The sequence below is a fragment of the Triturus cristatus genome, chromosome 2_2, assembly GCF_964204655.1.
Source record: "Triturus cristatus chromosome 2_2, aTriCri1.1, whole genome shotgun sequence".
Taxonomy (NCBI): Eukaryota; Metazoa; Chordata; class Amphibia; order Caudata; family Salamandridae; genus Triturus; species Triturus cristatus.
Window position 1 is genome coordinate 319,252,632 of NC_140582.1, and position 27,218 is coordinate 319,279,849.

General features: G+C 42.7%; 1 protein-coding gene across 1 annotated transcript in view; it reads left to right on the forward strand.

Moving 5' to 3' along the window:
- Nucleotides 1-839: 839 nt before the first annotated feature.
- Nucleotides 840-27,218, forward strand: part of ETNPPL (ethanolamine-phosphate phospho-lyase) — a 34,013-nt gene continuing 7,634 nt past the window's right edge. The window contains exons 1-9 of the mRNA XM_085641380.1: nucleotides 840-1,084; nucleotides 10,195-10,313; nucleotides 11,082-11,241; nucleotides 15,806-15,880; nucleotides 18,549-18,642; nucleotides 20,058-20,174; nucleotides 22,447-22,529; nucleotides 23,424-23,649; nucleotides 26,904-27,058. Coding sequence (XP_085497506.1) covers nucleotides 1,029-1,084; nucleotides 10,195-10,313; nucleotides 11,082-11,241; nucleotides 15,806-15,880; nucleotides 18,549-18,642; nucleotides 20,058-20,174; nucleotides 22,447-22,529; nucleotides 23,424-23,649; nucleotides 26,904-27,058 — 1,085 coding nt within the window. The 5' untranslated portion in view covers nucleotides 840-1,028. The remainder of the gene's footprint in view (nucleotides 1,085-10,194; nucleotides 10,314-11,081; nucleotides 11,242-15,805; nucleotides 15,881-18,548; nucleotides 18,643-20,057; nucleotides 20,175-22,446; nucleotides 22,530-23,423; nucleotides 23,650-26,903; nucleotides 27,059-27,218) is intronic.

A 27,218-nucleotide genomic window follows, 5' to 3' on the forward strand; every position in this document is an offset into this window, starting at 1 on the left:
AACCTTCAGCAAATACCTCAGGCCTGGCTCTTCGGATGACCTCGGAGCTGCCCGAAAACCCCTTCCCTCAGCGATTTGTGACCCTTACAGGTGTGTAGTGCGCTCTATTAACCCCTGATTGATTTACATTTTGGTTTCATTTTACATCAATTTGCATTTTCATCATCTGAGCGTGTTACTTTTCCTTCTGTGACTGATGTTAAACTTGTTTGTGACATCACTTCGGGTGGTCACCATATATGCAAATTAGCTCTCACTCCTGATAGTTTCCAACCCTTGAAAACAAACTACTTAAGAAATATTCTTAACGAATGATGAACTGGAATTTTCACCAGCGGGTGGGATACCTTATGTAGCTCGCATGTAGGCATCCGTGAAAAGTATGGAGGCAATCTAGGTCACTTCTCGAGCAGGCCAGACAATGTAAAGATGATGCTGTGCAAACATTTGAGCTTTTTACAGAGGTTAACTTATGCAACAAATAACGCGTCCAAAGGTGACAGTACAGCGCTGTCTCAGGGCAAGTTAACTGTTTGGGGTTCGGCCAAGGAGCGGCAAAGGGGGCGGAGCAGCAGACAGGAGCGTGCCTTGTGTAAGAGGAGAGTCATGGCGGGACGCCAGGGGACACTACAGACCGCGAGGGGCTCCGAGTCGAAAGACAGTGACACTAGCAGTCCGTGTCGGGTGTCTCCGCCCCCTGTCTGCTGGCAGAGCGCGGCCATGGAGGGGGCTCTGCACTGGGTGGGGGCGGGGGGGGCGTTGCCAAGCAGCTTATGGAAACAGGGCATTGGAAGGAAAGTGGGGAGTGTATAAAGAGAGAGCGAGAGCGGTGAAAAGGCACTCCAGCAGAGGCGGGTGAGGGCTGAGGAGGCGACCGTCCTTTGAGACAGACAGACCACCGACAGAGCCGAGCCCAGCTCCCCCACCATCTTCTACCCGGAATCCCCCACCATCTTCCACCAGGTTCTCCCCATTTGCCAGACTATCAGCAAACTTCATCAGCGGCTCTCAGCGTCACAGGTGGCACCATGTGTGAGCCCATGAGCAAGAATGAGAACCTGGCCCTCAGGAAGAAGCACATTGGGTGAGTAGCATGTGGCCGCTCTGGCACCACGGCCGTCCATTGAGCGAAAATGCGCAGTCAGATGAAATGCGGAGCGTTTAGGGTTATGCGCTATGCGTCTCATTAACAGATTCGTAACTCGAGTCCATTTATTGAGTTCATATTTCTGACAAGACTGTGACGCTTTGTTCCTAATTAATTATGTTTTACGGTAAAAGTTGAGGTAGCACACAGTACTTACGAAAACAAACGGTACAAGACGGCTTGGCAGTCCGTTTACTGTCGTTGTAGGGAAATTCAGCTACCAGGTGTTCTATGCAAGACAACAGACAATTTTAGGGCAGTTTTAATAACGTTTTAGAAAAGAACATAGTACCCAGTGTGTCACGTGCCCCAGCAAGGAAGGAATGGCACCTGTTTGAACGGTAAAAGATAGCGATGATTAGGGTTTAATGACCCTCTCCCCGGTCCAGGTGCCCCTGTTTTGAATAAAAGCCATCCTTTTTTTCCAGCAAGTCTGGAGACAAACTTTCTGGATCTGGCACCGTGCCACGCACCGCGAAATATTTGCACTTCTAAGAACATTGCGTACTGCTCGTTGCCGGCTGGAGAGTCACACAAACCAGGCCCAGGGGCTCATCTTTTATTTCCCTGCCCCTTACACTCGCAAAAGAGAGCAACGTTTTCCACACAGTAAACAGCCATGGGGAGCAGAGTCGTCACATTGCTTTGTGACATAAGTCAGAGCATGTTACGGTCGCACTGTTACTGATCTAATATTTCTATATTTGGCGCTTTGCGGAGGGGAATTCTTTGCTCTGGAACAGGAGGCATTGGCACGGCGCCGAGCGCCGCATGCCGCATTTCCTCCATTTAACTGCTGACAAACACCCGCGCGCGGATCTCCCCTGCACTGCCCTCTACCGCTACTGTCAGGGAACTGCAGGGCCTGGCATCTCAAAAACACATGAAGCGCGGCCAAGAAAAACACCGGAGCTTCTTTGTTTCTTCATATTGTTTCCTGGATTAAGTGACGCGTTGAGCTGGGCTGCTCCTGCGTTACGAATACAGGAAGCGACGCCACGTAGCTCTATTTTTTTTATCGGGCGCAGTCGCTCGATAAATACCTTGGGGCAGATTTACAAGTCCCTTGCGCCACTTTTGCGTCATTTTTCCTATAAAATTACGCAAAAGTGTCGTGAGGGTCTTGTAAATCTACCCCATTTACCTAATGCACCGAAGGTATTACTTGCTTCTCACTAATATCCCAGAGACATTTAGAACGCGTATCGTATTTTACCTGGACAACAGTACGCTTGTTTGTTTAGCACTAAATCTAGCATATTAACATTGTCTGCCCTAGGCCATGCGAGCATTAGCGCGGCAAAGATGCCATGGGTAGGGTTGCCACCTATTTGGTTTTCTACCGGCACCACCGTATTTTGATGCCCTACAAAATTAAGCAAAATTACCTAGAACCTGTAAATAGAAAGCTTTTTTAAATGTGTTCAAAAAATGCGCAAATACCCCTAGCTAATAAAGCAAACACATTTATGTTAAAAATCAATAGGCAAAATTTCGGTCCAAGTCCTATTTTAGTATCATGCCCTGGCCGTTGCAGACACTTAAAACAACAAAGGGTCGGAATTTTTCTCTTGGGAAGGTGGCCATGGGCATTGTTGCAAAAAACTGAATTTGTCCCCTTTGAATGTTGTTGGCTGTAAAATACGGCAACGATCAGGTTAAAATGGGCCCCTCAGGGCCCCGGTGCCACTGCACCTGCTGCTCATGTGGTAGCTACTGCACCCAAGCAAAGATATCCTCTCGGTCCACCTCGTTCAGATGTCACCTTCACCTGAGATCATCCCTGTTGACTTGTAAATTTTAGTTTCAGCAGGTGCGTCAGTGACGACGCTCTACTTAAATAATTGCTCTCCAACACCAGCATACGTTGCGGTTTCCCATACATTAACTGTTCTTGCTTAAAGGGTCAGCCCTGCCCATAGTTAGGATAGGAGCCAAACGCAGCCTTGGAAAATGGTCTAATAGTGATCCAATATTGTACCGAGTGGGCGTTGAATGTACGGTTTTAGGGCGACCAAGGATTAGGGGGCTCTTTCACCATCAAGAATGTATCTTTGTTTAATCTGACTCCAACCTCTACTTTTAGAGAACCAGTTTCCAAATACATTGGCTAAGTAGAACCGTTTTACACGCAGTTCTGTGAGTAATTTATCGGCATTCCAATATTTTATGGTCTGCCTCTGTACTTTATTCTTATTTTTCTGCAGTCACAAATAATGGATGTTCCTATAAGAAAATGGTATGTCCCTCTCAATGGGGCTGCTTTCACGACTCTGTTCTGATACTCCCTTAGGCAGTCCAGGGCAATAATGTCTTCCTGGTGTCACATACGGACACTGGTGCCCTTGTTCCTACCCGCACTTTTTAATCCTTCGTAAAGAGCTCTGATGACTGGCCCTTGTTGATAAAATATAATGATATGAGTAAAAGGTAAAGCGAAAACAGAGTACAGCTTCAAAAGATCATACATAGGGCTCCCTGTTTTATGGTATTTTTTAAAAAAACATTTACTTCTGTATTTATCCATATTTATTTTTTGGCCATCTTATTTGTATTTATCCATATTTATTTAGTGTTTCGAAAATAAGTGGAGTCGTAGAATAGTATATTTCCACATTTGTTTAACTGAGGGGTATGCATTCATACTTTGATGTCTGTCGCGTTTTAGCTAATCAAGCAGCTAAATATAACAAAAGACTGCACCCGCTGTTGGTCTGAACTTCATGTAAGACAGCATCGAGAGTCACTCACAAGAAGCACACCTTTTCTGTATTTTTCCGCTTTTAAAGATAAATACAGAGAGAAAACATTATTTTCTGTCTGTATATATCTGTGAAAATCAGTAGAAACTGAAAACTGGCAGCCTTAATCACAACTAACCCCAGCGCTGGACGGCCATTCCAGCTGTGTTGAGTACTACCCTGAAGTTTGAGTCCAGCTCTGTCTTGCATTGCATTTGCATATTTACTGTACACTTCATAATCCAGAAACCTCCCTCCTCGAAGATACATCTGCCTGACCTCACACTGATGACAGCTCAACTCTCCAGCAGTGCCTTGCGTGGTTGTAAGGGTGCAGCAGGCAGTGTTTTTACTGCTTATTAATTTTTTTTATTTAAAAAGTTTTATATAGCGCTGGCTAGACCCGGAGGTATCAGAGCACTTGCATGAGGACGAGCATTGTTTCAGAGCATAGTTACCAGTTACAAAGTTACAAGTTACACAGTTTCAGAGCATAGTTACAAGTTGCTGGAGAGTACTTACATGTGTTAAAAACATATACGTAAGGGAAAAACCAGGCAAGGGGAGAGATTCAGCGGAGAGAGGATAGGATCAGGGGAGGTAGACAAAGAATGAAAGAGGGAAAGAAGTTGGGGGGTGAAGGAAACGCAACCAGGAGACGAGGGAAAACAGTGTCCAACGTCCGGAGTGCTGTGACCCCAGTGGAAATGGTGTCATTCCCACACCTCCGCTGTGTGTGGCTCCCTTGACGCTGTGGACTCTCTCAGAGGGGTCTCTGAGACTCCAGGGAATAAATGCTGGATCCCTGCCCAACAAGGGGAGAAAGGAGTGCTTTGGTAAAGGGCACACACCATGGAGGTAACTTTAAGGATAATGGTGTATTGCGTGGTAACACAGTTTTAGAATGGAGGGGACAGTTCCAAAGTCTGCAGAATTGTGGGGCAACCCCGCCATCAGCCCTCTTGGCGGGAGTGAATCTGAAGAGGAGTCCATGGATAGTCGCCATCTCAAGGTCAGGCAGGTCAGAAATAGTGGATTAAGGCATTGGGCGTCTTTTTGGTAGCCCTTTTGAAGTCAGGTTGTTCACTAGTAAAACTAATAAACCACAAGAAATAAGAAGATACCTGAAGGGTTCCGGAAAATCAACAACCAACAACCCCCAGTGTAGTCAGGATTCACATAGTAGGTACCGCCCCCACCTGGTACTTAGGCCTCACCGCTGCTGTAATCGAAGTCTTGACAGCATGCAGTAGTCCAATGCCTGGATAGCTGAGATGACTCTTCACTCTCCTCAGGCCAAAGCTGCCCACCAATCATCAGGGTCTGTGCGCTTCACTCCCAGAGCCGTGGGTGGAGTTGCCGGGCCAGCAGCGTGCGGGACACAGACCATGCTCTTGATTGAGCTGAATGGCAAAGCTCTCCCCAAAACCTGAGGCCTGGATGCATTTTCAGCAGGCATGGCTCCAATGAAAGTCGCAGTGGCTAAACAATTGGGAAATTAAGTTGTTAAAAGTAAAGTGTATATAAAGTTGTTTAAACTGTATCACCTATGAAAGAACACAACAAAGTGCAGATTCCCATGACCCGCTCAAGACTTTGTTAGGCTATGCCAGAGGTGGCTAGCACCGAAGGATAACACACAGCAAGAACCTTCCAACTCAAAAGCCATTGCACGTCTGGGTTTTGACAGTTCAGCAGACCTACTGCGAACAACATGAATACAGTAGACTTGGGTTCCCTGCTTTCAACCATTTCTTTTCTTTGACCAGCCTGTTCAAGCCATTGGCTTGAGACTTTATCAACTTGTCTTGGTTCCGCACTTTGGAGTAGTTATCTCTCACCTCATTCTATTGGCTGTCTGGAAGTATCCTGCCATCTGCACCACAGTGCTTCTATTGAACCACATGAGGAACTATCAATGTGGCTGAATGCATTCGCACACTAAAGGCAGACCTTTTGGATTTGCCAGGGCTCCTATGAGCATAGTGCCATTATTGGCAACACACCCCACCCACACAACAGAGCATGCATGAATAAATAAATACGCAACACAACTTTTGTTTGGGAAAATATTGCTGCATGTTTATTCCATACAAATGTATGCAATATGGCGGGTTATCTTATGGGCGATCCAAGGGCAGGCAGCTGTAACCAACCAATGCTGCCCTGCCCGCCTGATGAGGCAAGCACTGTGGAGAACCCAATCAGTGCTACACCTTATGGGGTGATCCTCTTTCCGGATCATGTGACACATTGGTCCCTTATTACTCACGCCCCTTTCAGGGCGGAGCGTAGCAAGGCAAGCCCCCAGTTGTTCAGGCCCACAACCGCCAGAAGGACTAACGGGGCGCTGACGTAATTCTTCCAGGAACCTCCCATGAGGTTCCTGGGATTTGGCTCTGGCACCCCTATTGTGCTCTTGCAGAGGTACCCTTCTGTACCCATATGCTTCCAGATCGCCCTGTAACTCCACCTGCAACGACCAAAGAAAACATTACAACGCTCTATGTACTTTGCCTGCCAGCCCCACGCCGGGTAAGCTGTAGGGTGGGAGATGGCGTGTCCGGCGCAAAGAGGACACCAGGATGGCCAGGGAAGGCATAAATACCCTCCCCACCTCCTCGGCGCACTGGAAGTGATGCGCCTAAGGTAAGGGGGACTCCTCCCTGAGTCCAGGCATTAGAGGGGGTGGGTTAGTGCCCAAATGGCACTAAAGGACGCCCTTTTAGGGTGGACCCTTGCGTGGGTCGCGGGCAGTCGCAAAGTGGTTGCTAAATTGAAGTTTAGCACCCTGTATCAATGCACAAGTGCATTCAAACAAAACTACTTAATGGCCTTCGGCTGTGAACTGCGGGGTGAACCGAGTTGGCGTGACCCCTTGCGGCAGGGTTTAGCTGTTCGCCCTCCCTGAACTCGGTGTTATTTTCAGAACGGGCCTCGTTCAGCACCCACGCCTGCCACCTGAAGCCGTGTCCAGGGAAAGAGCGCGCCTCGCAGCCGAGGGCTCGGCTTGTTTACCACATTAATGACGGAGCAGATTCCAAAAAAAGAGCCAGGGGCTTTTCCGGGCCGACTGTCCAGTTCTGGAACCGGCCTGAGCAGGTTGGAGGCTTCAGAGAACAAACAAACGCGGAGCCAGCCAGGTTGTCACTAAGTGGAAAGATAACCTTAGTGCCCGTTTAATATTTCTCATGTAACTGTATGCGGTTGTTTTTGAGCTAAGAGCTTTCCTGTCTCTTGATGGCTGGGATCTTTTAAGGGTCTGATTTCTCGGTGAGATAAAAGGGTGCTAGTGACATCAGTATGAGGCCTGCGGGTCACCGGTTGTGAGAGGGCCAGGTTATCCTTTCATCCCCCTGAGGTCTCTGTGTAAAGTGCCATTACATTGGACAGTAACAGTGAGCGTTGTAGAGGAAGGGAAATCCTTTAAAGGGAGTCATTTTCTGTCTGGATTTCCCTTCTCTTTTTTAAACTCAGGAGCAGCAACATTGTCGTGGTGTTACCAGGGCTTTAAGTAGAAGTTTTTTCAATATTATATACAAGCCATAGTTGCTGCTTATTTATCTTATGCCACTAGCAACCATTGACAAAGCCAATAGCCCCGACTTGTAGGTATGACGTGACTTGTATCATATATCTGGACGCAATGACAGGAACAGCAAAATACAAGTCGGCGGCACACTGTGCTAAACACAGATTTTTAGTTTACGTGTTTTTAAGCCACGCCCTTAATTACACTGACCACGCCCCTTTGAGAGACACCCCCCCCCCCCCCCCAGTTTTTTCATCCAACTTAAAGCCCTGGTTGTACTACAATACCACACATGCCACTACCATACGTGTCTTTACCATTGCATGTAAGCATTGACCTTTACAACGCGTGGCATTAAATCTAGTCCCTTTAACACACATTTGTGTGTGTGTATATGTTCACTCACACACACTTATATAAAAATGTATATACACATGTATGAGCAGGTGTTTGTGTATACACACACACATATATATTTTATTTACTTTTTTGGGAAAGAGAAACCCCCCCCCCCCCCAAAAAAAAACCACCCTTTTTATACTCCTAACCTCCATTATTTACCTCTCACCTTCCCTGACCTTAAATTTGCCATTACCCCTACCACCCCAAAAACCCGAAATTACCCTTACGTCTACCTGCCGTAAAACCCTAAAATCACCCTTATCTCCCATTATCTCTACCCACCTCTTTATCCCCAAATCACCCTTACCTCCCTTTCACCTCTATCACAACCCCTAAACAACCTTACCTCCCTTTACCTCTATCCGCACCTAAACAGCTTTTTTTTAATAACATAAAATGTATGCTATTAAACAAATACCTGTGTGCCAAAGATATAAATACATGTGTTACACTTACCTGTGTGGTAAAGAACATGCATGAAAAAGGTGTGTGGTAAAGGCTGTTTTCCCTTCTAACGAGCATCCACGACAAAGTGTTAAACTTCCATGTCAACTTTTGAATTTTTGTTACAGGGACAATTTGGTAGATTATCGATTCCTGGTACTGAATTAAAACATTTTCTTTAATGGAAGAAACTACCAGAATGAAACAAAGGCCAAACAACCCAAATACTACAGGACCTGTAATTGTAGGTTCAGGTTTGCACACTATGCCTACTTTACCCTCTTTCTGCAGTCTCCCCAAAGCTAAATAAGGCAGCTTGGGGTCCTAGATTTCATTTACAAAAGTAGTGTGGAATGGGGCGTGAGAAGGGAACTTCAGCAGGAACCTTCTTTTTTGGCAGGGCAATTGGAGTCACCGGTGAAGTTTTGTAAAGGTGACGATTTGACAACTACATCAAGTTTGCCATTTTCCAAAAACACGGAAGGCATTTCCTTACTTTTGTTCATTGCTTAAATTTGCCAATAGATTTGAAAGATACCGAAAGCAATTGCTTTTTGTTGTTGTTGATTTTTGCCCTCGACTTCTACCCATTGCATTTTTCTGCTCCTCTGGTTGCCTGAAGAGTTAGAGCTACCAGAGGAATCCATATCCTGAAGACATCATGTTTACAGTCTTAGGTGGCCCTATTTAGGTCTTGCCTACAACAGCTCAATGCGCTGCTTGCGCTCTCATCTTCGAGGGATATTGTATACAACAAGCGGATTGCAGCCCACCCGTTGCTTAACATTATTTGGCTTCATTGTCACTCTTATTTGCTGCCTTTCAATTGGCCCACATGTGCTGGCTTCACTTCTTCTTTCGGTTGGAGCATGGGCCCGAGTGCTTCAGCTTGATTGCTGTCCTTTCGCTGATTGAGATGCGATTGAGGTGCTACTTTTATTTTTCTTCCCTGCCACCCTTGTTGAGCCTCCTGCAGCTATCTTTTACTATGCCACACACGCTTCAAAGATACCCTTTTCTCTTTTGAAATTGATGTTTATTGTGACAACAGATTTTATCTGCTCTTACTGTGACAACAGATGTCATCTGCTTGCAAATGTATTTTAACTAGGACATGGGCGCAATTGCTTTCTGTGTGTGATTAGATTTTTTGCCAAATGTTGTGTGTTTTTTCTTTTTTACTCATGGGGAGATTAACTGATTTGCCAGGTATCACAGGGGTGTTACGCTGAGACCTATCAAGCATAGTCAAACAATTAAGTCTCGCATTTGAGACTATTGGCACTGCCATTGTTTTTTATCATGCTGTACGGCATTGCTGACTTTTGCAATGATTTTTAGCCATGCTCTATAGCGGCGTGGCTGCTGTGAAGCATGGCTAAAAATAATAATAAAGACTAAGATGCATCCAGGGTTAATGCACTTTATGAATAATAAAAAAAAAGAGCATTAGCCTGGCTGTGTCACAGCGCTGTTTAAAATTTGTTTTAGCCCCACTGCAAAGCACCCGCTGCTGTATAGCATGGCTACAAAACATTGCCAAAGCCAATAGCTCTCAAAGGTGAGATCTATTTGCTCTGCCAATGCTTGTTAGAAATGGTTGTTGTCTGATCTGTAAAGCCAATTTATTTAAATAATGCTAAACAAGGCTAAAAATTGAACTTGTTTGTCAAAGGAAAGGTCTGCACTGGAAAGTGTTGTTCTGGTGTTATAGAATGACCTGGCAGTGCTGGCGGGGTGGATGTACTTAGGGTCACCGACCCACACCAGGAAGATGATTATTTGGCTGGTCTGAATGTATATTGGGTAGGGAATTGGCAAGGTTAAGGCCCCCTGCTGCATCCATAAACACTGGGCTGTGCTACAAGGAGGACTTCCGACCATGCATTTGTGTTTTCCTAACCCGCTCCTTACCAAATTCTTTCTAGGCCATCCTGCAAAGTGTTCTTTGGAAAGGACCCCATCAAGATCGCACGTGCGCAGGGGCAGTACATGTTTGATGAGAACGGGCAACGCTACCTGGACTGTATTAACAATGTTGCCCATGGTGAGTAGCTTTGTGAGTGACGCTCGGAGAGCCCCATTTGCTATTGAGCTCCACTTGCTGGAAACATGCATGCAGTTTTTTCACGCAGCCTTTCTGATGAGATTTTAATGTGGGCTCATCTCACTTTTTAATGTATTTTAAGTATGTAAATATCATGTTTTGAATTCAAAGTAAGTGAAGGGTTTTTGTTATGTGTACTCTCTTTTCTCGTAGTTAAGCAGATAAATAAAACAGTTTAATAAGGCAATATTCCTTTAATGCCCATCTCAGGTCTGCTGGCACCATAGCACACCTACTGGCACAACACTGGTATTGCAATAATAATCCATATTTGTAAAGCGTGAACATATCACCCCTTAAGGTGTGAAGGCGCTGGGGGCCATTGGGGAGATTAAGTGAGCTATTGCCCAGAGTCACATAATGCTGAGCTGAGCTGCCGCCGATGCCGGTTTTCGAACCGTGATCCCCGCACTCTGGCGTCAGCCGCTCTGGCTGCTGTGCCATACCTTTCCCCATTGTAACCAACGAGGGGGAACTGTGTGCATCCGGTTAGTTCTACAGGATGATCGCCTATTTCTAGAGCGTCTACAGAGTGTGGCTACTCATCTTCTATGGAATCTCTTTCATTGTTGCTCCCTTCTTTACCACCTCTTTTCCAGGTGTAAATCTACGAGTAAAGAGTACTCCTTACTGAATAGATTTTTGTAGTATTAGTATGATGTGCCATTTCTACACATCTCTAAGTCATTTCTTGTCTTTCTACGTCAGTGGGACACAGCCATCCAGATGTGACCAAGGCCGCCATTAAACAGATGGAACTTCTTAATACAAACTCTCGGTTCCTGCACGACAACCTGGTCCGCTACGCAGAACGACTGACAGCTACTCTACCAGAGAAACTCTCCGTCTGCTATTTTGTAAACTCTGGGTATGTATCAGAACTCCCTTCTGTGTTCATTAAGGCTGTCAGACCCCACAAGTCACCCTCAACAGCTCGCCAATCTCTTTTTCATACCATGATTTTGATGCTCGCCTTTTGTGTAGAGTTTGATTGCATTCTCGTAGAGTGAGTGAAATTAAGGGATTTTAACATCTTCTTGGACAGACAACTGCATTTAAATCCACAGTACATTGGCATCTGCTCCAACAGTCAGTAAAATCCCGCACGTACCACTTTCAGCAATCTTGGGTTATGATCCTTGTAAACAATTTCATAATGTTAGAAAGCAGTTGAAATATGTCGCTCCATATAGCATACGCTACACTTGCCTTCTGTACTTCAATTTTCAACCTAAGAATTCACATCAGTAAAATTATTTTTCTCCAAAATAAACTTACGGCTTGAAGACTGGTAGACGCTGTTATTAAATAAACTGTGTAAATATTGTAAAAACAATAACGAGTTGACACTAACAGTGCATCAGATTTATTCAGAATTAAGCCAGAACTGGTTGGGGAGCTCCCGCATGCTTAATTTTGAGTGGCTGTTAACTTTTCTTCAAAGTACGAGCGTTTGGCTACTTTGGCTATATATTCCCATCCAACAGATGTGACGATTTTAACTACAGATTGTATTTCATTTTTTTTCCTCTCTTTTTTGGTGGTACATGTTTTTGTTGTAGGTAGGGTCCCATAGTTTTACATTTTTTAAATGTACAAATGAAGTAAAGCCACTCCTAACTCTAATTCTTTCCCATCAATAGCAATCTTGCGACAATCTTATCTTATATATATGTATGTATAAAATATACCACCTTTCCGTTGTTTTAATGAAGGTTAAACTCTGATCCCTTTAAAAAAGTATTTTACCCACTTCTATAACACACACCTAAACCATAAAAACTATATGTACTATTTCCCGCTCACCACTAAAACCTAAAGAAACACCCGAGGTGCCTCTATGAGGGCAGAGGAACGTAACCTCTCCACTGCGGGTACAGGAAACATGAAACATAAAATGTTAATAAAAACTAATTTATTACATTTTCTTTCTCATGCTGGCAGCAGACGAGTCTAAGGGGGGTGTCAGCAGCAGGGAAGGAAGAGTGTGCACTTCTGTTTAAAGTGCACGGGTCACTTTGGCCGGCTGTCGTGCTACGGTCAGCCTGATAAGCACACTTTTCACACTCAAACCCGAGCTGTCTTAGACAGCTGGGTGGAGAGCAAGCACAGACACCCAGTGCCTGAAGGAGCATTGAACCAGCGGGCTCCAGCCAATCCTGGTGCTTCTCTCATGTTTCCTCAGCAGTCTGAGAGAAGTGCCTGGATTGGTAGAGTGGAGTTTGCTGAGGCTTTGGGAGCCTGCTATCTGTGCTGGAGGAGCCACCAACTGCCAAGACGAAGAGGTGCAGTGGGGAGCAAAATCGTTATCTTATTATTTTAATTTGATTTAACTCACCGACATGCACTGTGAGAAACTCGCAGTGCCTTTAGCCTCCAATCCAGCGCTCTCAATCGTGGCCCATTATTAACACTGTTTAAAATGGACCACTATTGAGAGCTTTGGCATTGAGCCTAAGGGCACTGCTGTTTTTTTATTTTTTTTTTATTTTTACCAGTGCCTGTCAGTTAGTTAAATTATTGCCTCACCAGTTTTGTTTGCTGCTGGCCACCACTCTATAAATTGTATTCAAGATTTTTCGAGGAGAAGATTTAAAGTTTTTGCAAAAGTTTTAAATTGAACGAGAAAATATGGGATCTCTTGGAATGTTTTGTATGTGGAAAAATTGCCTCCTTGAACGGTTAATAGTTCTAAGTAAAATTGCATTTTAGGTCCCAGGGGAAGAGTGTGGACACAATGTTTGTGCTCTTAGGATAATTACATTTTTTGCAAAGCCTGGGGCGTAGGAGGCGTTCAGCAATATTATTTTCCAGCTTAGATCGGTTGCGAAGCTGTCTTGTGCAAGCATAGCCACATTTGTTTAAAGCCAGTTTTTTTGTGTTTACCATTAAACCACTGCGTTAATATTGTTTTAAGAGAGCAGCTAGTAACCACTGGCAGATTTTGACTTTATGTATTTTTTATTTTGCATAAGACAAACAATTTAATTGTCATGTCGAACCAGATATTTACAGAGGATGACAAATTACTGTATATAATCAAGCAAAAACAGCAAACCCAGAAGTAGTGTCTGCCTTTAAGAAGTCGCACATTTTACTGCAGTGTTTATGCTGGGGCAGGGTAAGCAAAGATCTGATTATTAACCCCGTCTATCATGGTTCAGGTACATAACTTGGTTAGATGACTCCAAGCAATAGCATAAAATTCCACCAATTCAATTGGTCCCTGTAGGAAAGTGCTCCTTTTTGACCTGGATGCCCCCACTTTTTGCCTGGTACATGATGTGATTACGACTGAAAGTGCACTGGGTTCCTGCTAACCAGGTCCCCAGTGCCAGAGCTCTTTCCCAAAACTGTACAAGTGTTCACCCTAATAAATGGTACCCTGGTACCTAGGGCCTAAGGTACTAAAGAGGGTCCCTAAGGGCTGCAGCACGAATTGTGCCACCCTAAGGGGAAAACCCTCACCAAGCACATGCAAGGCTGCCATTGCAGGCTGCGTGTCTTGATGCAGGTAAAAGTGAAAACACGACATGTCACACATCCCTGTCATGCCATGTCCCTTACCACTGCATATGATATTTGTAAGTCAAGTGCATCTCAAGCCACTAGTAAGGTAAACCCTGGACTCTTTACACGGTATATCAGATTATTGACATATTACATAAAGAGCCAGCTTCCTACAGTCGTCATAATCCTTTGCTCACACACGGTTCCAAATTATAAAGAACAGGGACATTTTAGTATAAGACATGCAACATAAACCGGTGAAAATATGATAGCAAAATGGAATGATTTTTCCATATGCAATTAGCATTTAATTACAGAAGATTCCTGCGAACTCTGTACTCACTGTGCCTCTTTCCTTTTATTTCATACGAGCAATTGTTATAATGGCTGACCTTGTACCTCAGCTGTCACCTCTCCACTCCCTTACTGGGTCCCAAGGTCCACTGTGCTCACATAAATCTCCATCTGGCATTTTCTTTAGTAGCTCCTTTACATCACGTGCTTCATGGAACACATTTTCTTTCCTCTTCCTCGACATATGTACTTTGTCTGTATTGCTGTTACCCTGCCATCAAGGAGCATGGCATTTCCTAAACACTTGCAGTGGATAGATGAGAACCAGGGATAAATAAAAACCTGTTTTAGACACCCAGCAAGGCAACCACACTTCCTCCACATACCTTTGCAGAGGAAGTGCAAACCCTGAAGCCTTTTAAGGTTAGGGATGAACTCGGATAGGGAAAGGACAGAAAGGTGGAAGGCCTCATCACAAGGATGAGCTATTTAACTGCAACCACTGGCAGGAGAGTACGTGAACCACTTAAGGCGGTTGCATTACTATGCCATCCTCTGATGGGTATAGTCAAGTACGCTTAGTACCGAGCTTTACGGATACCCCTGGCATTTAACATTAGTGGAAAGGAAGTTATCAAATAAGCTGGATATCTTGCCAAAGCTTATGTAAACATTTAGCTATCTACACCACCATTGTCCCGATGGAGCTGGCACTAATCGGGAAGTTTTATGCGGCTGCTGAAATGCTCATACGAACAGCCAGAGAAGAGTCAGCTGAATAAACTACGTCCCAGCACCTTCGATATTTGTACTTTGGACACCCCCCCCATGTCAAATTCTGCACATGCTGCCACTAAATGGACTGTTTTTAGTCACTGTATAGTACTTCTGCTTTATATATATGTCGTTTTAATCAGATCTTACGCTTTTAACTTGCACTTTTGTTGTTTTTGTAAAAGATTTTAAATAATCATACAATACAGTGAAAAAAAAAAATCATCATTTAGCTAAGTTATTTAAACAGTTCAGCAGCTAATCCTTGTTTGAAACCTTGAACATTCACCAGTTACCAATTGCACTGTAAAATATTTCAAAGAGGCAGGCATTGCTACACACCATAGCCCGCTAATTGTTACATTTGAATTAGTACCACCTTTCTGTCTGTCTCTGTTTGTCTTTGTCTTTCTCTTGTACAAAATGCAATATGAAGTTTCAGTTTGGAGCTGAGATCTGCGTTCTTTTAGCCTTGCTTGCTGGGCATCTCTCAGTGTGACTAGTGACACTTTCGAGGATTAAAACCAAACCCCTTAAACTAATTGGAGACATTCTCAATATGGATGAATCAATAGAATTTAGCCTTGTATTTGCCTTTGAGGACTAAGCAATGAACTCTGATTACGTGGATCAATCCTCACACCTGGGGAATAAAGGCCTGATTTAGTTTTGAAGGCTGGCACGCCATCACAAACGTGAATATATCCCATCTGCATTATTACAAATTAATTACCCAATGCATTTGTGATAAAGTACTCGGCCACCAATCTCTGAATCAGACCCTAAAATGTATTTGCCATAGAACTAGCAATTTAATGCACATTTTCTCACCAATTTACTTTTTATATTTACAGCTCTGAAGCGAATGATCTCGCCTTACGCCTGGCTAGGCAATACACTGGCCATGAAGATGTGATAACCCTTGACCAGTAAGTTGTATGTGGGTAGGGGTGGGCTCTCCAAATGATGAACCAAAAAAGTCAGTTTTATGCAGTCCGTCTCAAGTTTATTGTTGTAAAATTGCCAGATAACTAAAATTATCATGCAATTACCCACATCAGTGAACTTTGGAAATGGAATAAAACCATCATTAAATCTTAGCCCCACCTCCGAACTGCTTCCAGACATCATATTGCCTGTTTGTTATTGGCTTGGTCCCTTATCCTTGGCTATGAGACTATTCTTTGCTAGTCATTAAAAGTAGGGGTGGGCGTAACTTGTGTAATTCCATGTCGCACATTCACATGAAATTGCTTAAAGATTATGCGAGAAGAGTAATTCTGCTGTTAGCGCTATTTCTTAGTGCAAAAATGCCCTGTTGCTTCTAAAATTGACTTAGGTGCATAATGTAATAAGATTGTGCTAAATGCAACAGAACACGAATAGCGAGAGCGAGTAGCTTCTCGGACTTGCTAAATGTGCTTTTGGTAGGATTTTCCTCCAACTTGCTATCGGCATCTAGCATTATTTTCTTAGGGCAAAATGCACCATGACTTCCAAAATAGAGCACAACAAAATAGCCAGCTGCCGCTTGCACTTCTTAAAAGTGCTTTTCCTCCAAATTACTCTTAATTATGCAAGCAGGAGTTACCACATAATTATCTGTAATTTTGTGTCAAAGAGTAATGCAAATTACTGAAATGACTGATTACTCTGGCGTAATCAAAATTCTACCAGTTAAATGATGTCTGGAGCACAATGTGCTGTAAGCAGATACCAGTGCTTGTAAGGTCACAGAAAATCTGACAAAAAAATCAGCTGCACCGGTTCATTGAGGGCAAACAAATCCTACACATTCTAAACAGTATTGCTTCTGTCCCTCAATTGTGACTGAACCACCCCTATTCTTAATCTGCATTTGTTAAAAAAAACACCAACACAAAAATAATAATTATAACAATTTATCGGCAGTGCTGGGCACATTTCATTCAAGGCAAGAAAATGACAGCATGCTTTGAAATAGGGGGCACTGACCCGGCTAGTCAGTTGAAATCTGTTTTAGATGAGACCCAACAAGAAAAGTCCCAAACGTTTTTGATGTTCCTCCTACAAGGCAGAGTCGTCTTTGTGCAGCTCTGCACCATGTCATCAGGAGCTTGCAAATGGGCCTATGATGGGCCACTGTTTGGTTACAAGGTGACTGTAAGGGAGATTCTTCAGCACAAGAGGTAAAGTTAGCTCCCTACCCTTGAAGAGAAATATTAAAACCTACAGTGAAGCGGCACTAAGCCAGCCGGTACGTTGCCTTTAAACCAGTGGCGTGGGGGGGGGGGGGGGGGGAATCCGCCAAAGGCGGCACGAGTTTTGGGGGCGCTCGTACCTGCGGCCGTCACAGGGCTGCAAATGCACGGACCGCCATGGGCGCCAATAGGTCTAGCGACACCCCTGCTTTAAACCAGTGTGAGGCTGGCCCCACAGATTGTGTTGCAACTGAAGAGCATGGAGAAGGAAACACAAGTGGACACCACATTCATCACAGAAAAATTTACCTATGAAAGAGAGCCTAACTTTGTAGCAATGCAGATGCACTCTTGTGGCTTTTCCACCACGCCACCTGCCACCTTTCAGTGGTCATCATTTTTCAAATGAATGTCCTCTCTGACGTAACCAACTCATAAACGTAGTCTGACCATAATTTGGCCCGGGTTCAAAACCTGTTACTCCCTGCCAAAATCATCCTGTCTGACTACCGTGCGGCACATGCAAGCCACACAGTCCACAAATGAAAATAAGTATTGGAACATCCAATCACAGAAAACGTTGTGTTTTTTGTGAGTGCCAATTTTACTGTAAAACCACGAGGCGCGCACGACACAAAGAAATGACATAATCTGGAATCGAAATGCATTTAGAAAATGGACACCAAGTTCTTCTCCACTTAGGTACAATACCAGCGAAGGGCTTTCATGTATTTCTGGGAAATGCAAGCATAAAAACCTAACAAGGATGTACTTGCAAATATGTGCTGGAACAGAGAGTATTTGTTGCAAAGAAATGCCAATAAAGAACACAAAAGTGATCTCTTTAACTCTTTTCCAATCATAAATACAATCCTATTTCGCCATTTGTCAGTTATGTCACTGTGATAGTTTGCATGCTGGGGTGTCTCTTCTCCGCACGGTGGCATAAGAGTAGTTTGTTGCTGCAAATGATATCTCCATGTATTCAGTTTGTTTAATTTGCTTGCAATTTCGTATGTGCTTTTAAAACCCTTTTTTGTGTCTGTTTTGACCTATTTTGTTTAGTTTTTTCTTGAGATGGTAATTGTAAATTCCCGATTTTCAAAAGTTAGAGATTTTAAATTTATAATAGGAAGTGGCGTATGTTGAAAAACTAGGAAATGTGACATCTGTTCTGTTGGGTTTCCTTCATGGCAGCCAAGGTGACAGGAGTAAAATGTTGATCTTTTCTACAAGTTGTGAGTGCCTTTATACCCGATAGCTCTCAATTTCTTTTTCATTTCATGCCTGCATAAACTGCCATATTGAAATCATTGCTTCCTTTGAAAGCCCCTCTCTAGTGGCGTCCTACGATGGCAGGGTCTTCCTTTAAGCGATGAGTTCTTTATTTTTTCTTTTCTTTTCTTTGTACTTTCAGTGCTTACCACGGCCATGTCACCTCTTTGATTGATATCAGCCCTTATAAATTTCTCCAGTTGGGCAAAGAAGCCAAGAAAGATTATGTGCACGTGGTGAGTTTTATGTCTTTCTAGCTGTCTGGTATCATTAGAAATTGAACTCTCATCTATGTGAAGATTTGAAGTTTTTGCGGGTAATTTTACATTTGGTTACTTGATGCCAGCAACCTCACAAAACTTTAAAATGTCCCATTTGCAGAAAAGTCCAATGGTGTAGCACAAAACAGTCTGAAAAATATCTAAAAACAAGTTTTCTATAATTTAAAAATAAATCTATTTTTTTAAGCAGGAATTGAAAGCCGCTTTGAGGGCTTCATTGACCTGATAGGTAAATACATTCTCAGAGGTCCACACTACTAGCTAATGTTTCTAATGCTGCAGGGGGAATACAATCCTATTTAACTTATAAAGAATAAATAAGTGCTGGGGCTCCAATTTTCTCAGAAGGCCACTGCAGTTGGCACTACCCACTGAAGGCCGGATGTGGTTCTTTCATTCACGATACTGATCCTGGTATTGGATGGGGGATCCCTATGCTTATTGGAAGCTTACTAGGAGCTTGTTAGATTGGATGCAGAAGGCCTTATTAGACTGAATGGTAAAATATTATTATACACAACTGTCTACACATGGATACCATTGATTGATGCAAAACAAGTAATAAGAAAAGGCCCTGATGAAGTTCAATTGAACTTGAACAAAACGTGTTTGCTGGATTCTTTAGTTTTTGAATCTACAATTTTTAAAGTTGGATTTAATAAAGGAAGAAGATTTCTGAAAAATGAACTTGAAAACTTGTTTTCCTGTGGGTGCACCATTCCACTTTTTCTTTCTAAGGTGGCACTACCCACTGACCGTGCCAGAGCTGACAAATGTCAGTGTTACAGCTACCTACTAGTATCACACTTGTACAAGAGTGACATTTTGGAATATTGCAGCTCACCCCCAGACCTGAACTCAATTGCTTCGTAAAAGTTTGCAAAAGTACTTTTAATTTTTAAGCATCCTTCTGATGTGCTCGGCACAAAAATATAGACAATGCAATCATGTGGTGTACTGTCAAAATAAGTACCCTATCCAAGTGAGACATCGACATAGAGGTCCATGCTTAGTTTGTGGCGGTGTTCGCTGGTTCTCAATTCTAAACCCAGGCACAAATTAAGCACTAAGAATCTGCATTGTAATGTTTTTCGTGAAGAGATAACCACAAAGATAACGACTTGCTAGTTTGGTGTCCACACAGTGGCAGCCACCTACTGTTAGTAGAATGCAAAAGGCAACACCAATTAAAGCTGCTGGCATTCAAGTCTTACCTGAAGGAGATAATGTAACTTTGTTTCACAATATATTCTTTTTTTTTTCTGAGAGTACTTACAGAGTGGTCATACTCTCCTCCCCTTAATGATATGGCATTTTGCATGGGGTAAAGGTGTGTACATTATCACCAAATTGCTTCTTGATTTCTGCAGGCTCCTTCACCAGACATCTATCGAGGAAAATACAGGGAGGACCATCCAGATGCTGCCTCCGCTTACGCAGACGAAGTGCAACACATCATCGAAGAGGCTCACGGAAAGGATCGCAAGGTTTGTACTGGATAAAACTGATATATTCCAGGGCAGTCAGGTCACAGCAACCTGCTCCAAGGGGCTTGTGGTGTGCACTTCTTTTTATGTGTGTACTTCTTTTTTCCATGACAGCAACATACTGAGGTGACAATGTGTTTTAATGTCGTCCCACTGTTAAGTGGAAATGCAGTCTAATGTGCAGAGATTAGGCCCCATCACTTTTCTCCTCATTGTGGAAGTTGCATTCATTAGGAAGAAAATCTGAAGAGAACCTAAAGTGCATTGCCAGGATTGTTTATGGGGCTTCTGCAGGCTTCATCCCTTATGGGCAATGGGAACAACAAACCAGTGAAGGCGCAGTTCAGGCTGTTCTTCACCCCAGTCTCACTGCTGCTGAAAACACTTCCAGCCAGACCACAAGAACATTTTATATGTCAGGTTACAAGAAACACTCTCACTTTTGATCCTAATTTTCCTTCAGAAACGTAGAAAGAACCATTTTCCCCAGCCTTATTAGTGTTTTTCATGTTTGCGTTATATTCATACCAAGGGCAGATATTAACCGATTCAGCCTGCGCCAATAAGGCCCTCCAGACTGGGAGAGGTGCAGATAGGTAACCTCTGCCTTTAGCATTAATTTTTCCCTGGCAGGGTTGCTAATTCCGAATATGTTGCTGGAATGCGAAAAAAGAAGCACACGTAAAAGAAGTGGACAGAACGTCAGAGCTACAACACTCTGCAATATAACCATTTCTGTTTTAGACATGACCGCAGAAGTTGATGCATTGTCCCTCTGAATGCCCGTTTCTCACTTGTTTTTTCCCATTTTTGTGGCACACTGAGTCCCATGTCATTTGAACTGCAAGTACAAGGTAGATTATTTTGACTCGAAAAGGAGATGGGGAGGGACAAATGAACCCATACGATTGAGCATCAGTGCGAACCGGTTCCTTTGTTTTTTAGAGCAGGCCATACATTTGAAATGAATTCATGAACTTGTAATGTTAGCATGGGTTTACTTAGTAAAATGTAATGGTAATTTGTAGAGACACAAGTCAACTTTTTCTTGTAATAAAATTATGCGGCAAACCATGCCTGGAACCTGCAGTTCAAATTATGTGAGGTTTCTCTGTGCAGTTTTCCCTTAGTCCAACGGATCAGTAGCCTGTGTTGTTCTCCAAACCAACTACAAACATTTTTACTAATGGACAGTTTTTCCTCTTTTTCCCTCCTTTTGCATATCTTAGGAACGCAGAACGAGTTGTGCTAAAGACTTAACTTTCACCTCCTATGGCGAGCCTCGTGTGTTGCACTATAGTCTGCCTCTTCGAAAATAGTGTACATTGATATTGATAAAGACATTACAACTCATCATTGTTTCGAGGAAGACTGAACGGCCAGCTCACATGGACCTGTTGAAGGCCTAGATAGGGGTGCACGATGCCTCTGGGGAGGCATGCAGTTACATAGCAGAGTCTTAAAGATAGCACCCAGGGCTTGCTGACATAGATCTCCTAACACCGACCAATGGATCGAGCATGTAAGATGGACACTCAACTGTGTCAGTCATAACCTCCAATCTCTCCTCATGTCATATAACCATTGTACACACTTTCCCATTTTTAATGTTCAACTGGCAGTGGTTTTTCCTAATTATTCAATTTGCAGAAGACCTGCGGACCATCTTTTATGACAAAAGTCTGGGTGAAATCTTTTGTCTGCTGCCAGTTGCTGTTCTAAACATGTAATGTTGAAAGCATCATCAAAATCAGCTTTTATCGCCAACTCTTTCCTTATTCAAATCGAGTTTCTTGTTCTCTTCAGAAGAGAAAATGTCTAGCAGCTGACCATAAGTCACAACCTTTGGAAAAAGCATACTAGCTACTTTCAGATCTCTAGCTCACATTAATCAAAAAAAATCTCGGCTAATAATAACTCTTCAGAATGATACCACTTTAAGGGACTTGAGTTAGTGACTACGGGCCAGATGTATCAAAGGGTTTTACCCATTCTGTGTCCATGGGAAAATGTGTTCATACATATGCCCCTACATGTCCTTATTATTATTTGTAACAAGAGTAGGAAAAGTTTAATTGCTGAGGTAAGAAGTATAAAAATAAATAAATCCACAATATCACTCTAAAAACAATCTTGACTTCTATTCAATTTGTAACCTTAAAGAATCCTCTCGAGTAATGCTAAAAGCTGGTTTTGATGGTGCCTTCCGTGTCGTAATGTTCAAGATTTGTGTGCATGACTAGGTCCTTAGATGTCATCTTCTTTTACATAGATTGCGGCCTTTATCGCGGAATCCATGCAGAGTTGCGGAGGTCAAATCATTCCACCAGCAGGTTACTTCCAGAAAGTGGCAGAGTATGTACTTAGTTTGTGCTATGCTGATACATGAAATTATATTTAAGACATAATTTCACGGATTGTAGTAATATGTTGGCAGCATAAAAGCATTGTGCTGGAGTGCATGTGGTGAAACTATCTTGGAAGGCTTGCTGTGGTAATGCGTTTGAATAAAAGCAGTAAAGTGATGGTACCAGAGTACTCTAGTTAGCATAATGTATGACGTAAAGATCATCCTAAAATTTGTTTACAAAAATATTGCCCATTGAAGTTAATAGAAAATCTACCCCCAATGGGATTATATTTTTCTAAATGATACTTAGCACACAGTAGACTGGTCTACCAACTTGTAAATACTGGTGGTATAAAATTTTAGGTCCCAGGAACAATATACTTCTTAATGGGTTACTAGAGAAGTAAATTATAGACAAAATTTGGAGCCACCAGTGGATTTTAATTACAGCTGAGCGGTCTAAAATTTTAGGTCCCAGGAACAATATACTCCTTAATGGGTTACTAGAGAAGTAATTTATAGACAAACTTTGGAGCCACCCGTGGATTTTAATTACAGCTGAGCGGTCTAAAATTTTAGGTCCCAGGAACAATATACTCCTTAATGTGTTACTAGAGAAGTAAATTATAGACAAAATTTGGAGCCACCCGTGGATTTTAATGACTGCTGAGCCATGGTGACCTAACTAACAATCTGATGGTGGTTGCAAATGATATGAACGAAATTCCCATTCCATTAAAATATTAATGCAATAGTAGTATAATTATCTCAAGTAATGTTCTTTAAAAAATTTTAGTCCATGTATAGCAAATGCTTTGGTAACGTAAGTCTCCATTGCTTTAGAGCTGAAATAAGGCTTTTTAGGTGGCATGTTGTTGGAATATATATTTTGCTTTCAGATATGTCCATAGAGCAGGAGGCGTTTTCATAGCAGACGAGGTCCAAGTTGGCTTTGGCCGAGTTGGGAAACATTTCTGGGCCTTCCAGCTTCAAGGAGAAGATTGTGTGCCCGACATTGTCACCATGGGGAAGCCAATTGGCAATGGCCATCCCATGTCCTGTGTGGTAACAACGAGAGAGATTGCCGAAGCCTTCGGGGCCTGTGGACTGGAATATTTCAATACGGTAAGCTACGCATCTGAAAATCGCTTCCGATAAGGCATACCTTAGGACCCTGGCATGCATGTGCCTCTGGCAATGTGATGTGCTTTTTTCAGTCGCTGTGCAGTGATTTCTCTTTAAAGTTATTTTTCCCATCATATGTCGTTCTACAAAAAGTTGCTGGTACAAATTTTTAAAATCCAGTCCATTACATTGTCAACTAGTGCTTCTTAAAAACCAAACATACAAAGCAGAAATCGTTTTGATTAATCTTTTCTTGTTGAACATATTATTTTGATTTTCTGAGTCGTATGATGGTGTACATTTTTTGCACAATATGCATGCACCCTTGACCATTGTGTTTTTAATGCAAGAAATCAAGACATGCTTCCTTCTCGCTGGCCATACAGTAGGTGTGGATACCTAAAGCTGAATGTACAATTCGTAAAAATAGATGTACATACATGGAATCACAAGGTGTCAACTGATAATGACATCCGCAAAATTCAAGATAATCTATCATTTGTATTTTGAGAATGTTGTAGTTACAAAAAATATTTAAACTAAATTAGTAATGGGTTTATTTGACTGTTAGTTCCGCCTTATATGTTGTCGTTGATAAGCGTCAACAAAAAATTATACTGCACTAAGCCCAATATTACCCTCTAAAACTAATCTCAGGTCAAATATGTAGATGGTTCTGTAATCAAGTTGGCTGGCTTCTATTTTGTCAAAAAGGGCACAGCAATTCAAGCTAGCTGAAAGTGAATGTTTAAACAATTATATCAAACCATGACAAAAGGTCATCATACACTTACTTGGCTATCATGCGAGCATTCGTAAAAGTACACTAATGTAAGACTATGCATGGCTATCTGCCTGCTTCATGACAGGGATTCCAAACAAGCCCATCAAGCATATATTTAACTTCCTGCAAATTCTATAGTGTTTGAACAGAAGGAAGAGCAGTTGTACAGAGGTGAGCATGAATTGAACTGTTCTTGAGCCTAAACTTTTTAGCAGCTGAAAAATAAATCTATTGTCTGCTGGAACCGAGTAACTAAATGTTCGGTGAACATTGTGTTATGTCATCTAATATCACATGTCAGCTCTCACAGCCTATACTTCTGTAGCAGTTCAAGAAGACATAAAAAGGGGTGGTCACTGTTTGAGGAACAACATGGTTTTTCTCCAACACGTAGGGGTGGTAATGAATTCCAGTAAATTGGAATATTCGACCTTTCTTCTGGGGCCTTACAGTAAAATGCTGCTCGTATAAATCCACTTATCTAGCCATTGCTTATGAATTTCTATAGCACACCAGTATAACCTTCGACAACAGGGTGCAATGATTCTGTGGAATACGACGCTAAACTATTATCAACACTAGTTTGAAAAAAAACTATTAGGTGCTTAAATACCATGCATCTCCAAAAATCGAATTCTATTTTACCTTACTTTTCATTTACCCAACACCTCACCTTTTTTTTGTTGCTGTGCAGTGTGTGGCATACATTGCCATTCTCTTTAATTGTTTTTAGTTTAGGCGTGCTGAACAAAATGACTGACATCCATTAGCGGCCGGTATAGGTGGAGAGGGGCAGGGAGACAACGCAACAACAACAAAAAAGGGAAAACAGAAAGAACTTACCTGCCTCCTGCAGCTCCCCGCATCCCCGGTCTTCTTCTCTTCGCATGGCTCCACTGCAGGCACAGGCTCCCAGCCTCCCCTGGGGCCAATCCTGAAGCAGCTCTTATGCATGAGAGCAGCTTCAGGATTGGCCTGAGCGCCGAGGATTTGCGCTCCCAGGGAGACTGAGAGCCTGTGATTTGCTGTCTCCAACTCAGCAATGCAGCAAGGTTCGAGAGAGCTTCAGTGCGCATGACGATTTGGCCGGCCTGAGACGGCAGTCGAAACCATCATACGCATTGATAGCAGTGCCCATCACTCCTCATCGGTGCCTATCATCTCCCAAGGCCCCGCCCACAAGACCCGTCCTGCAAACAAAATAAAACGATAATAAACCTGCATTTATTTTTGTTTTTTTTAACACTGTTTGCAGGGGGGGCAATGCACTTCCGCCATAGCGGAGGAGCCGATGCAGCTGACATCCCCACCCACAGTTTTCAGATGTAAAGGTTTATAACTTCCGTATGAAGATACCTTCATTTGAATCCAATAAATGGAGTGTTCTTTCTGACATCGAACAGCAATAAAGTCCATTCTTATTTCACCTACACAGCCTTTTGTTCTGTTTGATGTCACTTGAGAAACAGTTGAACATGCAAAATTGATGCCTTCAGTCTGCAGTCATCATTTCTATACATATTTGATCAAAACTGCCCTCTCTATTTTCTGTACCATCTTTTTTGCTAGTAGTATCTTTAATGGTCATGGCAATTTAAGGTACGTGATACAGTCAACAGGGGATACTGTGGTAAAGCCCTAGCAAACCTACCAGAAGCGGCGCCACAATATGCCCTTATCACAGTGATACTCAAAGTGCAGCCCTCTTGACCTTAAGATGCACCCCCCTGGGCGGCAGCAGCACTAGGCTTTCGTTTACTCGACTCGGCACTTACATGAAAAAAAAGTTGAATATACAGCAAACACTTATTTAAAGGTTAATTGCAATTAGAGAAAGGAACTAACTAGGCCCTTAACTTTAGGAACACCTTCATTTTTAAAGACAGACACTAGATATACATGCTTTGCTTCCCCCACCCCTACTTTACACCCCTCGCTGGCATCAGTGCAGCCCTCGGTCACACCATAGACCAAATTTTGCGGCCCCTGGGAAAATGTTTGTGAGTACCCATGCCCTATCAGAAACCTGTAATTAGAAACCACTTATTTGACCAACCAACAAGAAGATGAATCATGGAAGCAGACACTTGGTAGCCCAAGCCTTTGAATGTGGAACACCCTCAACCCTAAATTGAGATCTGAGCCCAACCACAAACAGTTCATGCAACGTCTGAAAAATATTTAAACTGTCTTTCTACTAAATCTGTGCAGATGAGAGGTCACTAGTGGAGAATATTTGACATATTTACTCACTTATCCAATTGTACAAAACCTCTAAATAACTAATAATAATAAATTGATGAATATAATAATTAAGATGCCTTGCAACCAAAATCGCTAGACTAGACGTGTCAAAAGACCAGCCACATTGAGAGAATAGTTATACTTTCTGTTTAATGCAGCTTATGCAGTCCTTTAAACATAATACTGGAAAACATTTTCTAATCTGTATCTACTTTTTAATTTTCAGTTTGGCGGGAATCCCGTGTCCTGTGCCATCGGACTGGCGGTGTTGGACATAATTGAGAAAGAAGACCTCCAGGGAAATGCCATCAGAGTGGGGGGTTATCTTATTGAGCAGCTGAATGATCAAAGGGAAAAGCACCCACTCATAGGAGACATACGGTATGAGCTTGAAAGCAACTGCTTTTATAACATAAACAAGTAAAAAAAAAAGATACAGAAATCTGAACTTTTAAGGTGTTCGTTCTGAAAGAAGCAGGTTCAGAGTAGGGGTTTATGTCTCTGATATACATTGAGCAATCCTACATTCCTCCTTCATTTC